Source organism: Cercospora beticola, chromosome 5, assembly GCF_033473495.1.
Source record: "Cercospora beticola chromosome 5, complete sequence".
NCBI classification, from domain to species: domain Eukaryota; kingdom Fungi; phylum Ascomycota; class Dothideomycetes; order Mycosphaerellales; family Mycosphaerellaceae; genus Cercospora; species Cercospora beticola.
Genome location: NC_088939.1, coordinates 2505663 through 2518756, shown reverse-complemented (window position 1 = coordinate 2518756; position 13094 = coordinate 2505663). Strand labels below are relative to the sequence as shown.

General features: G+C 53.7%; 3 protein-coding genes across 3 annotated transcripts; all 3 read left to right on the top strand.

Moving 5' to 3' along the window:
• Positions 1 to 335: 335 nt before the first annotated feature.
• On the top strand, positions 336 to 1162 carry RHO25_008235 (uncharacterized protein; the record flags this gene model as incomplete). Its single annotated transcript, XM_023600375.2, has 2 exons — positions 336 to 801; positions 858 to 1162. The coding sequence occupies 2 exons, from the start codon at positions 336 to 338 to the stop codon at positions 1160 to 1162; spliced, it is 771 nt and encodes a 256-aa protein (XP_023449132.1).
• A 2060-nt stretch (positions 1163 to 3222) lies between these two features.
• RHO25_008234 (uncharacterized protein) lies at positions 3223 to 8221 on the top strand (the record flags this gene model as incomplete). Its single annotated transcript, XM_023600374.2, has 5 exons — positions 3223 to 3227; positions 3308 to 3468; positions 3521 to 7476; positions 7524 to 7699; positions 7756 to 8221. The coding sequence occupies 5 exons, from the start codon at positions 3223 to 3225 to the stop codon at positions 8219 to 8221; spliced, it is 4764 nt and encodes a 1587-aa protein (XP_023449817.1).
• Positions 8222 to 10274: 2053 nt separating this feature from the next.
• RHO25_008233 (uncharacterized protein) lies at positions 10275 to 11983 on the top strand (the record flags this gene model as incomplete). Its single annotated transcript, XM_023600373.1, has 3 exons — positions 10275 to 10695; positions 10752 to 10873; positions 10922 to 11983. 3 exons carry the CDS (start codon positions 10275 to 10277, stop codon positions 11981 to 11983), a joined length of 1605 nt encoding a protein of 534 aa, XP_023449816.1.
• Between the last annotated feature and the right edge of the window lie 1111 nt (positions 11984 to 13094).

Here is a 13094-nt window from a genome sequence, read left to right as displayed (position 1 = left end):
CCGTGCGCCGTCTCCAGATTCATTCCCCTCGTTTGCGGGGTGCGTTCATGGAAGCCAAGCCGGGAAGTGGTCAAAATATCAACTGCATCCACAAGAGATCTGGCAGAAAGTTCAACTCTTGGAATACAATCGAATGTGACCTTGAATCGTCCTGACTTGGAAGTTTCATAAAAACTGCCGACTCATACTCAGACTACGGGCACGAGATCTCGACGAAGCAGTCTGGTGTCCACCTGGAAGTCCTCATGTCTTGCGATTACGTCAGAGCTAGCCGATTTCACATCCCATCTCGGTCACTTTTCCTCCTCCACACCGACGCCCATGCCGACTTCACAATGGCGCCGAAATCGAAGAGCGCGAAGAAAACCACAAGTACCGCCGCAGCCAGTCAACCTCCGAAAGAATCCACAAGGCCAGATTGGCCGCCATTAAAACCACTCTTACCCGCTGCAGATTTGACTGTCGAGACTCTTCTGGAGAACCAAATCCTAACAATTCCCCGGTTTTGGACGAGTACACTCTGCAAGAATTATGTTTCGTTTCTATCGACTCTGCCATTGACGACCACGCCGGGTAAACCCAAGAAAGGAGAGGCAGTGCGCGTTAATGGTCGCTTTCAGATCAATGATCCTGTCTTCGCTGAGCAGTTGTGGTCTGGCACGGCTTTGAAGGAGTTGGTGACGAATTACACCGCGGAAGGGGATCATGAAGGTAATGAACTCTGGAGTGGGGATGTGATCGGACTAAATCCAAATATCCGAATTTATCGGTATTCGAAAGGACAATTTTTTGATCAGCATTGTGAGTTGCAAGACACTTGTCTGCGAAATGCATCAAATCATGCTGATAATATCTAGACGATGAAAGCAATAACATCCCTTTCCCTTCTGCAGACTCTGATGCACCGCTACCAGCCAAGACGACTTGGACGTTACTGTTGTACTTGACCTCACCTGCGACTGGTTGCAAAGGCGGAGAGACTGTGTTCTATCCCGAGCCGGCGAGTAAACGTGAAGCAGCTCCTCCTCCGGTAGTTGCGAATCTCGAAGTCGGAATGGTATTGCTCCATCGACACGGTAACGACTGTCTGTTGCATGAAGGGAGGGAAGTGACCGAAGGTGAGAAATGGGTCATTCGAAGCGACCTGTGCGTCAAGAGATGAATGGGGTAGGCTGTCCACGGCCAAGCTGGAGATCAGTACGCGCCTCATGAAAGAAAATGACTCGTCAGTCGACATGATTGACACAGTTCACTGCGAATGAGAAAGCACAATGTCGCAGCATGTATCTCAGCCGTGGTTTGGGCTTCGGCGCAAGAGGAAGAGGAACATGCGTCTTTGATAATCTGCAGTGATTTCGGACACGGCATTTGCCCTGAGACGGCTGTTGAGCAATACGACGTACTCTATGGAACACTCGCAGAAGCCGCGGAGGAAGATCAGCACGACAGAAAAGATTAGAGTTACGCCATTCGTTGTACCGGCCAAAATGCTTGAGGCTTTTCAGCGACCGCGTTGTGCATATTGGTCGAACAGCAGTGGGAACGCAGTCACGTAGGCCCATAGAGCCGCGGACTTGGGCCTTTGCGAGCGTGTCCTAGGAGTTCTTGGTGGGCCGGAAGATGGCAGTTGTCGGAGTTAAAAGCTACGATCGGTGTTGAACAGACGTGGGTCTTTCATCAGGAGAAGGCTCCAGCTGAGGAGTCGCTCTGCTTATCAATCTGCTTGTGTGCGCGTGGAGACGTTTTCAACTGCCCGGATAGTGATGCGATACCACTTCAGCCAAGACGCTGGATTGCGTTTCCAGCAGCTTGGGGCATGCTTCGTCCATTCCTCCACTCATGTGGGCCGCTGAGTAGTTTTGCTTACGGAGCAAGACGAGAAGAGTAGGACAGGTCTAGTGTGGCAGTAAGAGCAGCGGTTTCCCACTTTTCGGGACCGTAGACGACATCAGCGTGTCCACAGAAATCTTTTTTTACTCGACACGAGGGCCTCGGAGATCGTTTTCCTGTGTTCGAGTGGATTCGAGGCGAATGGCACACGTAGTCATGACCTGTGGAAGTATCGCGAATGGCGAACAATGGCAGCATGAAACGTAGCATCACACAGCAAGGGCATTGCATGATGACTGCCGCTAACTTGGAGGATTCCCGCGTTTTCTGTAGGAAGAAGGTGCGGCCTGTGCGGCCGCGCATGTGGATGCATGTGGTGCTTGGCAGATAGATGCTCGAACAGGGATGCTGCTGACAAAATCGCCCATTTGAGTCATGTTTTTGGTGAGAGGATATCGTGCCAAGTCAGTCGAGAAGTTTGGTGAGCGCCGAAGTGTCTAATTAGTGGGGGACGGATCGCAGCCCGCGAGGCGTGTTGCAGAGTGGGAAAGCACATCGTCACACTGTGGCTTGCGAATAAAGTTTTTAAGATTTGGCGCTAAGAGTGCTCCGATGGCAGGCAGGATCGAGCAGAAACGGAGTTCCGAGACGGCGTTGGGCAGTTGTCATCGTGCAGTATGTACCTGAACTACTGGACTGCTGTCGTGTTTTCGCAGGCTGATTAATAAAGATCTGACCTGGGGAAAGAGACCGCGCTCACAGATGCGTTCACCGCATCGTCGGTATTGAATCGGGCCAGAAGAGTGATCCTTGTCTCACAGACACTTTGCTTCGTTTCCATGGCGAAGATTACACGTATGTATATGCGGCATGCCGTTGCAGGAATGCCGTCGTGATCAACAATGTGCTGAACACCGCATCTCAGCTCCGCGGCCGCGTTCATGTGGGAGCGCGTTTTACGATTGGGAAAGTTGGATTCCAATTTTTAAGCTTCTTGCCTTCGCCTCATGACGATAATTCGCCATGACGATGTCGTCTTTGGTAAGCCTAAACGCCGCTACGTCCGATGCCACAACCTCACTATGAGGGATGGAGGCTTCTCCAATCGCCGTCGGTATCTGGGCAACGCTTCTTTTTGTCCCGCCCACTCTCTCTTTCTTCTCGCAAACCGACCTTCGTTTCTCATCATTGCCCTTCTGCGCGAGCAGAGCAAGACTGGCCTAGGCACTTTTCGCACGCCTTGCGCTTGAGGACTGTCTTTGAAGGTGAAGGCCGCGAAACGACAGCCGCGTCTCGGCCGCGCGATTGGATCGTAAACGAGACTTCATCGTCAGAGACACCCCAGATATCGACAGGGTAGCTCTGCTCAGAGCTCGATAACGTTCGCACACGATGTGGTGAGTGTCGCCGCTCGATGCAATAGGAAATGCCGAGACGCGTCTGAGACACTTGCTAACTTGCGTTCAATTGCTTGTAGGGGCTCGAGTGTCGATGAGCGCAAGCTCAACAATTCATCACAATCTGCTAATCAATGGCATCGTGGCGACCAACATACAAGCGCTGGGCGGATGCACGAGCCTCTTCACCCGACCGAGGAAGTCGAAGAAAGTAGAGGGCAGGACGGCACGTGGGGAGAAAGTAAGCAATCCGCTCTCTTAACGGAATTGTTTTCGCTGACTTTATCGCGAAGCCGATGTGGGCGGCTGGACCACCGAGGGTGCTATGCAAGACTTTGAGGCTCTTAGAAGGAACCTGACGGCAGTGTCTCGCACCCGATCGAAGGACACGCATAAAGAAGGCAATGCATTGTCGCGCGTCAACACCAAGGCCAGCGCCCGGAGCAGAAAGTCCAACTTCAGTCGTCGTCCGGACTCTCTTCGTACATTATCGACTCAAGCCGACAATCGTGTGCCATCGCGCCAACACACCGCACAAGAGGCCCCGGAAGATGTCGAAGCCGGACCGAACCAGGACGAGGATGAAGAAGATGATGACTTTGAGCTCGAAAAATTCATGCGAGATGGCCATTTCGAGCGTCGAGAAGATGGCAAGCCACAGAAGAAGGTCGGCGTCATCTACAAGAATTTGACTGTGAAGGGTGTTGGCGCGACTTCGACATTTGTTCGGACGGTACCCGATGCAATCCTGGGAACCTTTGGACCAGATCTGTGGCACATCATCTGTCGCTTCGTCCCAGCGCTTGCTCGACGCACCGGTGAGACCCGAACACTGATCAACGATTTCAGCGGGTGTGTACGCGATGGTGAGATGATGCTTGTTCTTGGTCGTCCCGGAGCCGGATGCACAACCTTCCTGAAAGCGATCAGCAACAACAGGGAGACATACGCCGAAGTTTCAGGAGAGGTCTCGTACGGCGGTATAGCCGCGGACAAGCAGAAGAAAATGTATCGCGGTGAGGTGAATTACAACCCTGAAGACGATGTCCATTTTGCGTCCCTCAATGTGTGGCAGACCTTCACCTTCGCGCTTTACAACAAAACAAAGAAGAAGGCGAAGGAGGACATTCCGATGATTGCCAACGCACTGATGCGGATGTTTGGCATCAGCCACACCAAATACACACTTGTTGGAGATGAGTATACCAGAGGAGTAAGTGGCGGCGAACGAAAGCGAGTGTCTATCGCAGAGACTCTGGCATCCAAGAGCACAGTGACATGCTGGGACAACTCCACGAGGGGTTTAGATGCCTCGACCGCCTTGGATTATGCTCGCTCTCTTCGCATCATGACCGACGTCACCAACAGAACAACCTTGGCAACGCTCTACCAAGCCGGCGAGGGAATCTATGAATTGATGGACAAAGTTTTGGTGATCGATCAGGGCCGCGAAATCTTCATGGGGCTTGCCTCCGAAGCCAAGCAGTACTTCATTGACCTGGGATTCGAATGTCCCGATCGACAGACGACCGCCGACTTCCTCACGTCCGTTACCGATCCAGTCGAGCGCCGATTCCGCGAAGGATATGCCGATCGTGCTCCGAAGACTCCTGAAGAGCTTGAAAAGGCGTTCAGGTCTTCGCCAGCATACCAGCGCGCTCAGGAGGATGTGCGAGACTACGAGAACTACCTCAAGGAAACGGACTACGAGGACACTGAGCGATTCGAAAATGCTGTTCAGACCGGCAAGTCCAAGCATGTGCGCAAGAAGAGCCCATACACGGTGAGCTTCATCAGACAGGTGCAAGCCTGCGTGAAGCGCGAGTTCTGGCTTCTGTGGGGAGACATGACAACACTTTACACCAAACTCTTCATCATCGTTTCCAACGGCCTCATCGTTGGATCTCTTTTCTACGGACAGCCAGAAGATACCGAAGGCGCTTTCTCTCGCGGTGGCACCCTGTTCTTCTCGATTCTCTTCCTTGGTTGGCTGCAGCTCACTGAGCTGATGAAGGCCGTTTCTGGACGCGCTGTGGTCGCTCGGCACAAAGACTATGCATACTACCGGCCCAGCGCGGTCACCATGGCTCGTGTAGTCGCTGATCTGCCAGTGATTCTGGTCCAGGTCGTTGTGTTCGGAATTCTGATGTACTTCATGACGAACCTGACCATCGATGCTGGCAGATTCTTCATCTACATGCTCTTCGTTTACATCACGACGATAATGCTTACAGCGCTCTATCGTCTCTTCGCTTCAGTGTCTCCGGAAATCGACACGGCTGTTCGCTTCTCCGGAATCGCACTGAATCTGCTCGTCATCTATACTGGCTACGTGATACCGAAGACGCAGCTGCTCTCAGAATACATCTGGTTCGGATGGCTCTACCACATCAACCCGATATCATACTCCTTCGAAGCTGTGCTCACCAACGAATTTGCTGGCAGAACAATGGAATGTGCTCCAAGCCAACTCGTTCCTCAAGGCCCTGGCGTCGACCCTGCGTTCCAAGGCTGTCCTCTTGCTGGTGCGGCAGTCAATGCGCAACAAGTCGAGGGCTCGGCATACCTCGCGACGCAATACAACTACTCGCGCTCCAATCTCTGGCGCAACTTCGGGGTCGTAATCGCCTTCACGGTGCTCTACATAATCCTCACCCTCGTCGCCACGGAATTGTTCGACTTTTCCGGTGGCGGCGGTGGCGCGTTGACCTTCAAAAAGTCAAGGCGCGCAAAGAAGCAGGTCAAGCAAGCCGCTCCAGCAGATGAGGAGAAAGGTGGACACGCCGATGACAGCGACAGCTCAACCAAGAAGGAGAGTGGAATAGGAGAATCTGGTGACTCTGAGAAAGAAAGCGAAGCACTCGAGCAAATCACCAAATCTGAGAGCATCTTTACCTGGCGCGATGTGGAATACACTGTCCCGTATCTAGGGAGCGAGAAGAAGCTTCTCAACAAGGTCAACGGATACGCAAAGCCTGGTGTGATGGTCGCCTTGATGGGAGCAAGTGGAGCAGGCAAGACAACTCTACTGAACACCCTTGCGCAACGACAATCCATGGGTGTGGTCTCCGGCGAGATGTTCGTTGACGGTCGACCACTGGACGGTGCATTTCAGCGTAACACTGGCTTTTGTCTTCAAGGTGATCTTCACGACGGCACGGCTACCATTCGGGAAGCGCTGGAATTCTCTGCGATCTTGCGACAAGAAGCCAGCGTCCCACGAGCAGAGAAGATCGCCTATGTGGACAAGATCATCGATCTTCTTGAGCTGAATGACCTGCAAGATGCAATTATTAGCAGCTTGGGTGTTGAGCAGCGAAAGCGTCTTACCATCGGAGTCGAACTGGCTGCCAAGCCATCTCTTCTGCTGTTCTTGGACGAGCCAACTTCTGGCCTCGATTCGCAAAGTGCCTACTCTATCGTTCGCTTCTTGAAGAAACTGGCTCATGCCGGACAAGCGATCGTCTGTACCATCCACCAGCCATCGTCGGTGCTCATTCAGCAATTCGACATGATCCTCGCGCTCAATCCAGGTGGCAACACTTTCTACTTCGGACCTGTTGGCGAGAACGGAAAGGACGTCATCAAGTACTTCAGCGAGCGAGGTGTTGATTGTCCTCCCAACAAGAACGTCGCTGAATTCATCCTGGAAACCGCCGCTCGTCCAGCTCAAGGCAAGAATGGCAAGAAGATCAACTGGAACGAGGAATGGCGCAACAGTCAACAGGCGAAAGATGTTATCGAGGAAATCGAGGGTCTCAAGCTCACACGCAGCAAGACTCAGCCAGAGTCCAAGCGCAAGGAACAAGAGAAAGAATTCGCGGCTCCTGTTGCAGTCCAGTGTGCCGAGCTTCTGAAGCGCACTTTCAAGCAGTACTGGCGAGATCCCTCGTACCTCTATGGCAAGCTCTTTGTCTCGGTCGTCATCGGCATCTTCAATGGCTTCACTTTCTGGCAACTCGGAAACACGATCCAGGATATGCAGAACCGCATGTTCACAAGCTTTCTGATCATCGTCATCCCGCCTACGATCGTCAACGCTGTTGTGCCAAAGTTCTTCACGAATATGGCACTTTGGCAAGCTCGCGAGTACCCGTCCAGAATCTATGGCTGGTTCGCATTCTGCACAGCTCAAGTGGTCGCGGAGATTCCACCTGCAATCATCGGCGGCTTGGTCTACTGGGTTCTATGGTATTTCCCTACTGGATTGCCTACCGAGGCTCCGGTGTCGGGTTACGTCTTCTTAATGGTGAGTTTTGTCCCACGCTCGATGCTGATTCTAGCTAACTCTTGCAGACCATGCTCTTCTTCCTGTTCCAAGCCTCATGGGGACAGTGGATCTGTGCCTTCGCACCATCTTTCACTGTCATCTCGAACGTTCTGCCTTTCTTCTTCGTCGTCTTCTCGCTGTTCAACGGTGTGGTTCGACCTTACTCATCGCTGCCTGTCTTCTGGCGGTACTGGATGTACTGGTAAGTCTTACTCTCATCCCCCGAGTCTCCGAACTTACCACTGACTCTCAATTCAGGGTCAATCCATCCACATGGTGGATCGGAGGCGTCCTCGCCGCCACACTCAACGGCGCTCAAATCCAATGCGCCGAATCAGAAACCGCGGTATTCGACTCGCCTCCCGGCCAGACCTGCTCGCAATATGCTGGTGCCTTCGCGACATCCTCTGGTGGCTATCTCTTGAACCCAGACGCGACTTCTGGGTGCATGCTCTGTCCATACTCGACCGGAAACCAATATCTCTCAACGCTCAACATTGAAGCATCACAAAAGTGGAGAGACTTCGGAATCTTCTTGGTGTTCGTCTTCACTAACTGGTTCCTTGTCTACTTCTTCATCTGGTCAGTGCGCACCAAGGGCTGGTCATTCGGCATGAGCCAGCTCTTTGGTGGCCTTGGAAAATTGGTCAATGCGGCCAAGAAGCCGATCGCACAGAAACTCGGCGGGAAGAAGAAGAAGGACGAGAAAGCTGATCAGGAATGATTGCATTGATTCTTTAGCGTGGCGTTACCGAGAAGTGAGATGATAGAGACAGAGCAAGAGTTATAGAGACCAGACTACAGCTTGTGAGGATTCAACGAGATGTATATATATAATGTCATACGACAAAGTATTTTATTTTCGACTACTTCCGACTTTCCAGACTTTTCTTCATAGTCCCCTTGAGAAGTCACACGCAACTCTCTGCCTCGCAAGCCAAGCGGAAGTGGGTCATAGATGGTTTGGTGACACAGCAGACGGATGACTACTGACGCACGAGCCCGCGTTCATTGCTGCTCGCGCGCCGAACGTAACACAGAACAGCGGTCGCGGTTTGGCTGGCAGGTGGGAGATGGGCACCTCATGCGGGTGCTCGCATGACAACTCCGCTGGGACCTGGCGTTCTTGCTCACCGCAGAGCACTCCGGCGGCCGTAACTGCATATGCTCACCCAAGCCCAGCATAGCGACAGCTGTCGGTCTCAGATAGTAGCTTCTTGGCGTCCTGGCGTGCCTGATGTCTCAAAAGACATGCACGTAGTACGGGCTCTGGCCTCGCTGCCGTCATCGTCGTCGTGCCCATACGGAAGCACGGCAGGCGGAAATGAGAGACCAAACAGAACTCTCGTGCCAGCATCGTCTCATTCTTCCGTTGCTGCCACAGCGACAATCTGGAGGCGAGAGACTGGAGGATCCGAGCGATTGCGTACTCTCGAGGAGAAGGACATTTAAGAATCAGCGCCTTGCTCTGTGCTTCAGCTTGGTCGACGGCTGTCACCATTGACGATGTTACAGTGCTACTGCAAGCCCAAACATCGAGCTTCCGTTTCCGAGTATGTATGTCCATGTATGCGAGAAGCTGCAGTACCGTAGGATGACTGCCGCCGTCATTTCTCGGACATACTAGTGGCTGGCCGGCTCCGAAATAAGGGAGGGAGTTCGACTTTGCTTGCAGTGATTGGATGTAGCTTGCGGAAAGTGACAGTAACAGAACACATACGCCTCCCGACCGCCTGATCGATGGACCCGAGAGCTCGGCACGTCCTCCAGGCGTGGCGTTCTAATATGTTATCCTCCGCCCCGCAGGGCATGAGACAACAGTCGAAAGCTGTCAGCCACTCCAGGAGGACTCAGCACGCACGCACGCTTGGACCGAGACCACTGCACAGGTGCTTGACTGGAGCCAGACGCGAAGATGCCAGAGGGGGCTCGAGCACAATCGATATGGCTTTGCGAACCAGCCTCGAGCGACGGCCGCCATGTTTGCTCAAATCAAAAGCAACAAACGCCTTGATGAAAGAAGCACAAGGCAAGACCCTCCATTGCTACGCAATTAGCATTGTCGCCATATCGACTGAAAGAGGCAGAGCGGGAGCATTGGGCAATGTACGATCTCGACCAGCTTGCGTTGCGTCCAGAGTCTCTCGCGCCCGCCATCGGCACAAACGACGACGTGCATGAGCATTGCATAGACCAGTGGACAAGCACATCTGAGACCTATGCTTTGTCCCTCACCGCAAACTTGTCAAAGCCACGGCCATCGGACGGTTTGATCTGCCTAGGTTCGAGAAAGCGTAGATGGTGCGCTAACGATCGACCCCTTGTTACATTCGGCGCAACTGCAAACTGCACTGTTACCGCCAGACCTCGTTCTCGCACTGGTCGCTTGCTTGATTCTGCTTTGATCTCTCTCGCCGGGAGTCAGACATGGTGGGGCGCGGGCACTGAGATCATCGTAGGTCAATGCAGCCGATGCAGCCAGAAGGCTCGCGGTCAGGGATCTAGCATATCGACACAGATTGATGCACTTACCATTGAAAGCGCCTCGTCCTCGCCCTTGGGACCTGTTCTTCACCGCTTCGCTGGCCTTTGCATCAAGGTTGGTGCTCTTGTCTGCTGCTTGTTATCCTGCCACATTGCATTTGAGCATGCCGTCGTCCTCTTACTCGCACATGCGGTCACCTACTGTCGACTCATCATCTCGAGGAGGGCCTGTTGGCCATCACGACTTCCCTTCGCTCATCGGAGCCAACATCCCGAACGACACCACCGCCACCATGTTGACGATAGACTCGCTCCTCAACCCAGCAGGCGGCCATCGATACCACGAACAATACGGCAACACCGCTCCGCCAACGCCAGCGTACAGCTCGTGCACCTACTCCCAAGGAGGTACTCCTCGACCGGAGACACCGCTTACCCCATCGCCAAAACGCCAGAAGCTCGTCAAAGATGCCGCCATGTTCATTCGAAACCGACCCCAGGGAGAAATCAACTACCCAGCTTCGGAATGCAGCGAAGAATTCGAGTGCCTCGCTCCTCACCAGCGTCAGGAACTTGCCCAGCAGCACCTCAACTTCCATCTTTATCCAAGTGGTCGAGGCGAAGATGGTCGGATCGAGGACTACGCTCGACGCATACCATATTCGAGTGAGAAGAAGGAGTTCTTGACAAAGACTGGCCGAGATGCATTCGAAGGTAAAAGAAGGCAGAAGATCCTGCGAATACGGAGAATAGGCTGACTTTTGAGGCAGTCTTCCATTATACCTTCATCGTTCCCAACGACCCAAATCGCAAGGAGCATGTCGTCATGTGGGACTACCGGATCGGTCTTGTCAGAATCACTCCCTTCTTCAAGGCCTTACAACATACCAAGGTAGGCGATGCCATTCCCATCGGGTGGCAGAATCTGACATGAGTATAGACCACACCCGCAAAGGCGCTGTCTACCAACGCTGGCTTGAAAGAACTCGCGCACTCGATCACAGGAGGCGCATTGGTAGCTCAGGGGTACTGGATACCATATGCTTGTGCTCGAGCGGTCTGCCTCACCTTCTGCTACAACATTCGCTGGGCACTGACGCCAGTGTTCGGTCCTACGTTCATCAACGAGTGTCTCAGACCAGGAGAGCCAGGCTTCGGAAGCTTCAAGATCGATCCTGAGGTCGTTCGTTGCGCTGCCCGTGAGGCCGAAGGCTGGCGCCCAGACAATTACGGACAGAGGATCATGCCGGTACCTGTAACAAGCCATCACTATGGACAGCCTGCTCCACGAAGTCAACCAGAAGAATTCCGCCAGCCAATGCCGGCGCCGCAGCCACGAGGCGGCCACATACGCTTCCACACAGATTCTCCCTTTGGTCCCAACGCGCACAGGTCCACTGGGCCTTCCTATACCTATGCCGGCCCAGGCGATGAGTCTCCGGCACTGTCGCCAAAGTCCACGAGCTACGAATACCAAGACAGTCCAGGGTGGACCAGCATCAACAAGAGGCATAACGAAGTCTATCAGCAACCATATGCCGGGCCTGGGGAGCCGCTCTCAGACTCGCTGCTAATGGAGCCACGCTATGCCCCGCCAGCGCCATGGCGTGCCGCAGAACCTCTAGGCAGCATGCCGGAGCAAAGACCTGTGGAGCCTGCTCACACGCAAGCCAAGCAAGCCTTGAAGCGTCGACACAGCGATGTAGACGACTCATCAGACGACCTTCCAGATGAAGAACCCGAAGCGGTCCTCAGCACATCCAGCGAAAGTGACGATGCGGATCTCCCGCTGTCTCCGCCACCGACACGTCGAGGAAGGAGTTCTCGTGTTACCCGTAGCAGCAAGAAGTCGAAGCCAGCCACTGGGCCATCGGGTAAGAAATTCACGGAAGCTGACGAGCAAGCCGCACGCTGGCTGCTCAACCTGAGTACCCGGGATTCTCAGTTGGCGCGGGAGCCAAATCAATTCAGCATGCGCAACTTCGAGATGAGCGGTCGATAGTGTGTTTCACTGGTAGATGTCAGCGAAGGTGTACAATTATTACGAACGACACGACACGGTGAAGAGTGGCTTACATAGGCAGGCGGTCGGCTGTTTGTCAGTCTTCACAGCTTGAGATCTCTGAACATAAAACCCGAACAAGTCGCAATCGAGGAGCAAGATTTCGTCCTTGACCAGAATTGAATGCCTTCGTGATCTGTTCAAGACTCACCTTTTGGCCCAAGTCGTTGCTAATGAGCGCAAGGCTTGTGCAAATGATTGTTTTGGAACTATATCACATGTCTGTGTCAGCAATCATTTTAACATGCCACGAAGGACAGAGTCCGGCAGCATGCTCAACGATCAACAGTACAGGAAGGCTCACCAGGTTGAGGGTCTCCCGCTGCTCCGAATACCTCAAATCATGAAGCCCTTGGTCTCCCCGAGACAGGATGCGGCATTCATTTGGCAGAGTCGCCCGACTCCAATATGACGTCGTTGGCCATGCGTATAATTATCCCACCAGAGGTCGAGTCAACAGGACCGAAGATTCACAGTAAGGCCAGAATGGCATCGGGACGGCGCTAAAGGGGTAAAATGGCACCTGGTTTCAGCGAGACTGGGCGTGCCATCCTGATAAAGCCTTGGACTATGCCTCTTGTGAAGTCCGGTAGCACTCGCAGTGCCACTTACCTCTAGATGGGAAGTGAAGACGCGTATACCATCTGCTACGCGTCAGACTCCAGAGTACTCTCGTCTAGCCTGAACGTCGGCAATCGGACGTAGTCGTGGGCGCCCATGTCCGCCGCTGATGTCCAGTCGAAGGACAAAGCAGCATATCAATCCGTCGTCTGTGGCTCTGCAGGACCATTGTGGATCGTGGGACGTGGGGTAGCACCATCACGTCGGTTTGGCGCCCAGGGGGAGGGGCGGGCTGCAGGAGAACAAAGAAGGACGGAATCGAGGTGGCATGTCTGGCTGCGGTGATTGTGCGGTGTCCGACGAGCCGTGGTCGCGCGGCAGGAAAGGAGTCGCTGTATTCGATCATCAGGCAAGAGCTGGGCGCTACTGCAGCGTGGCCTCGGCGCTTCTTGCGCTGCGAAGGCCGACGTTCTTGCCTCGACAGTGCGGA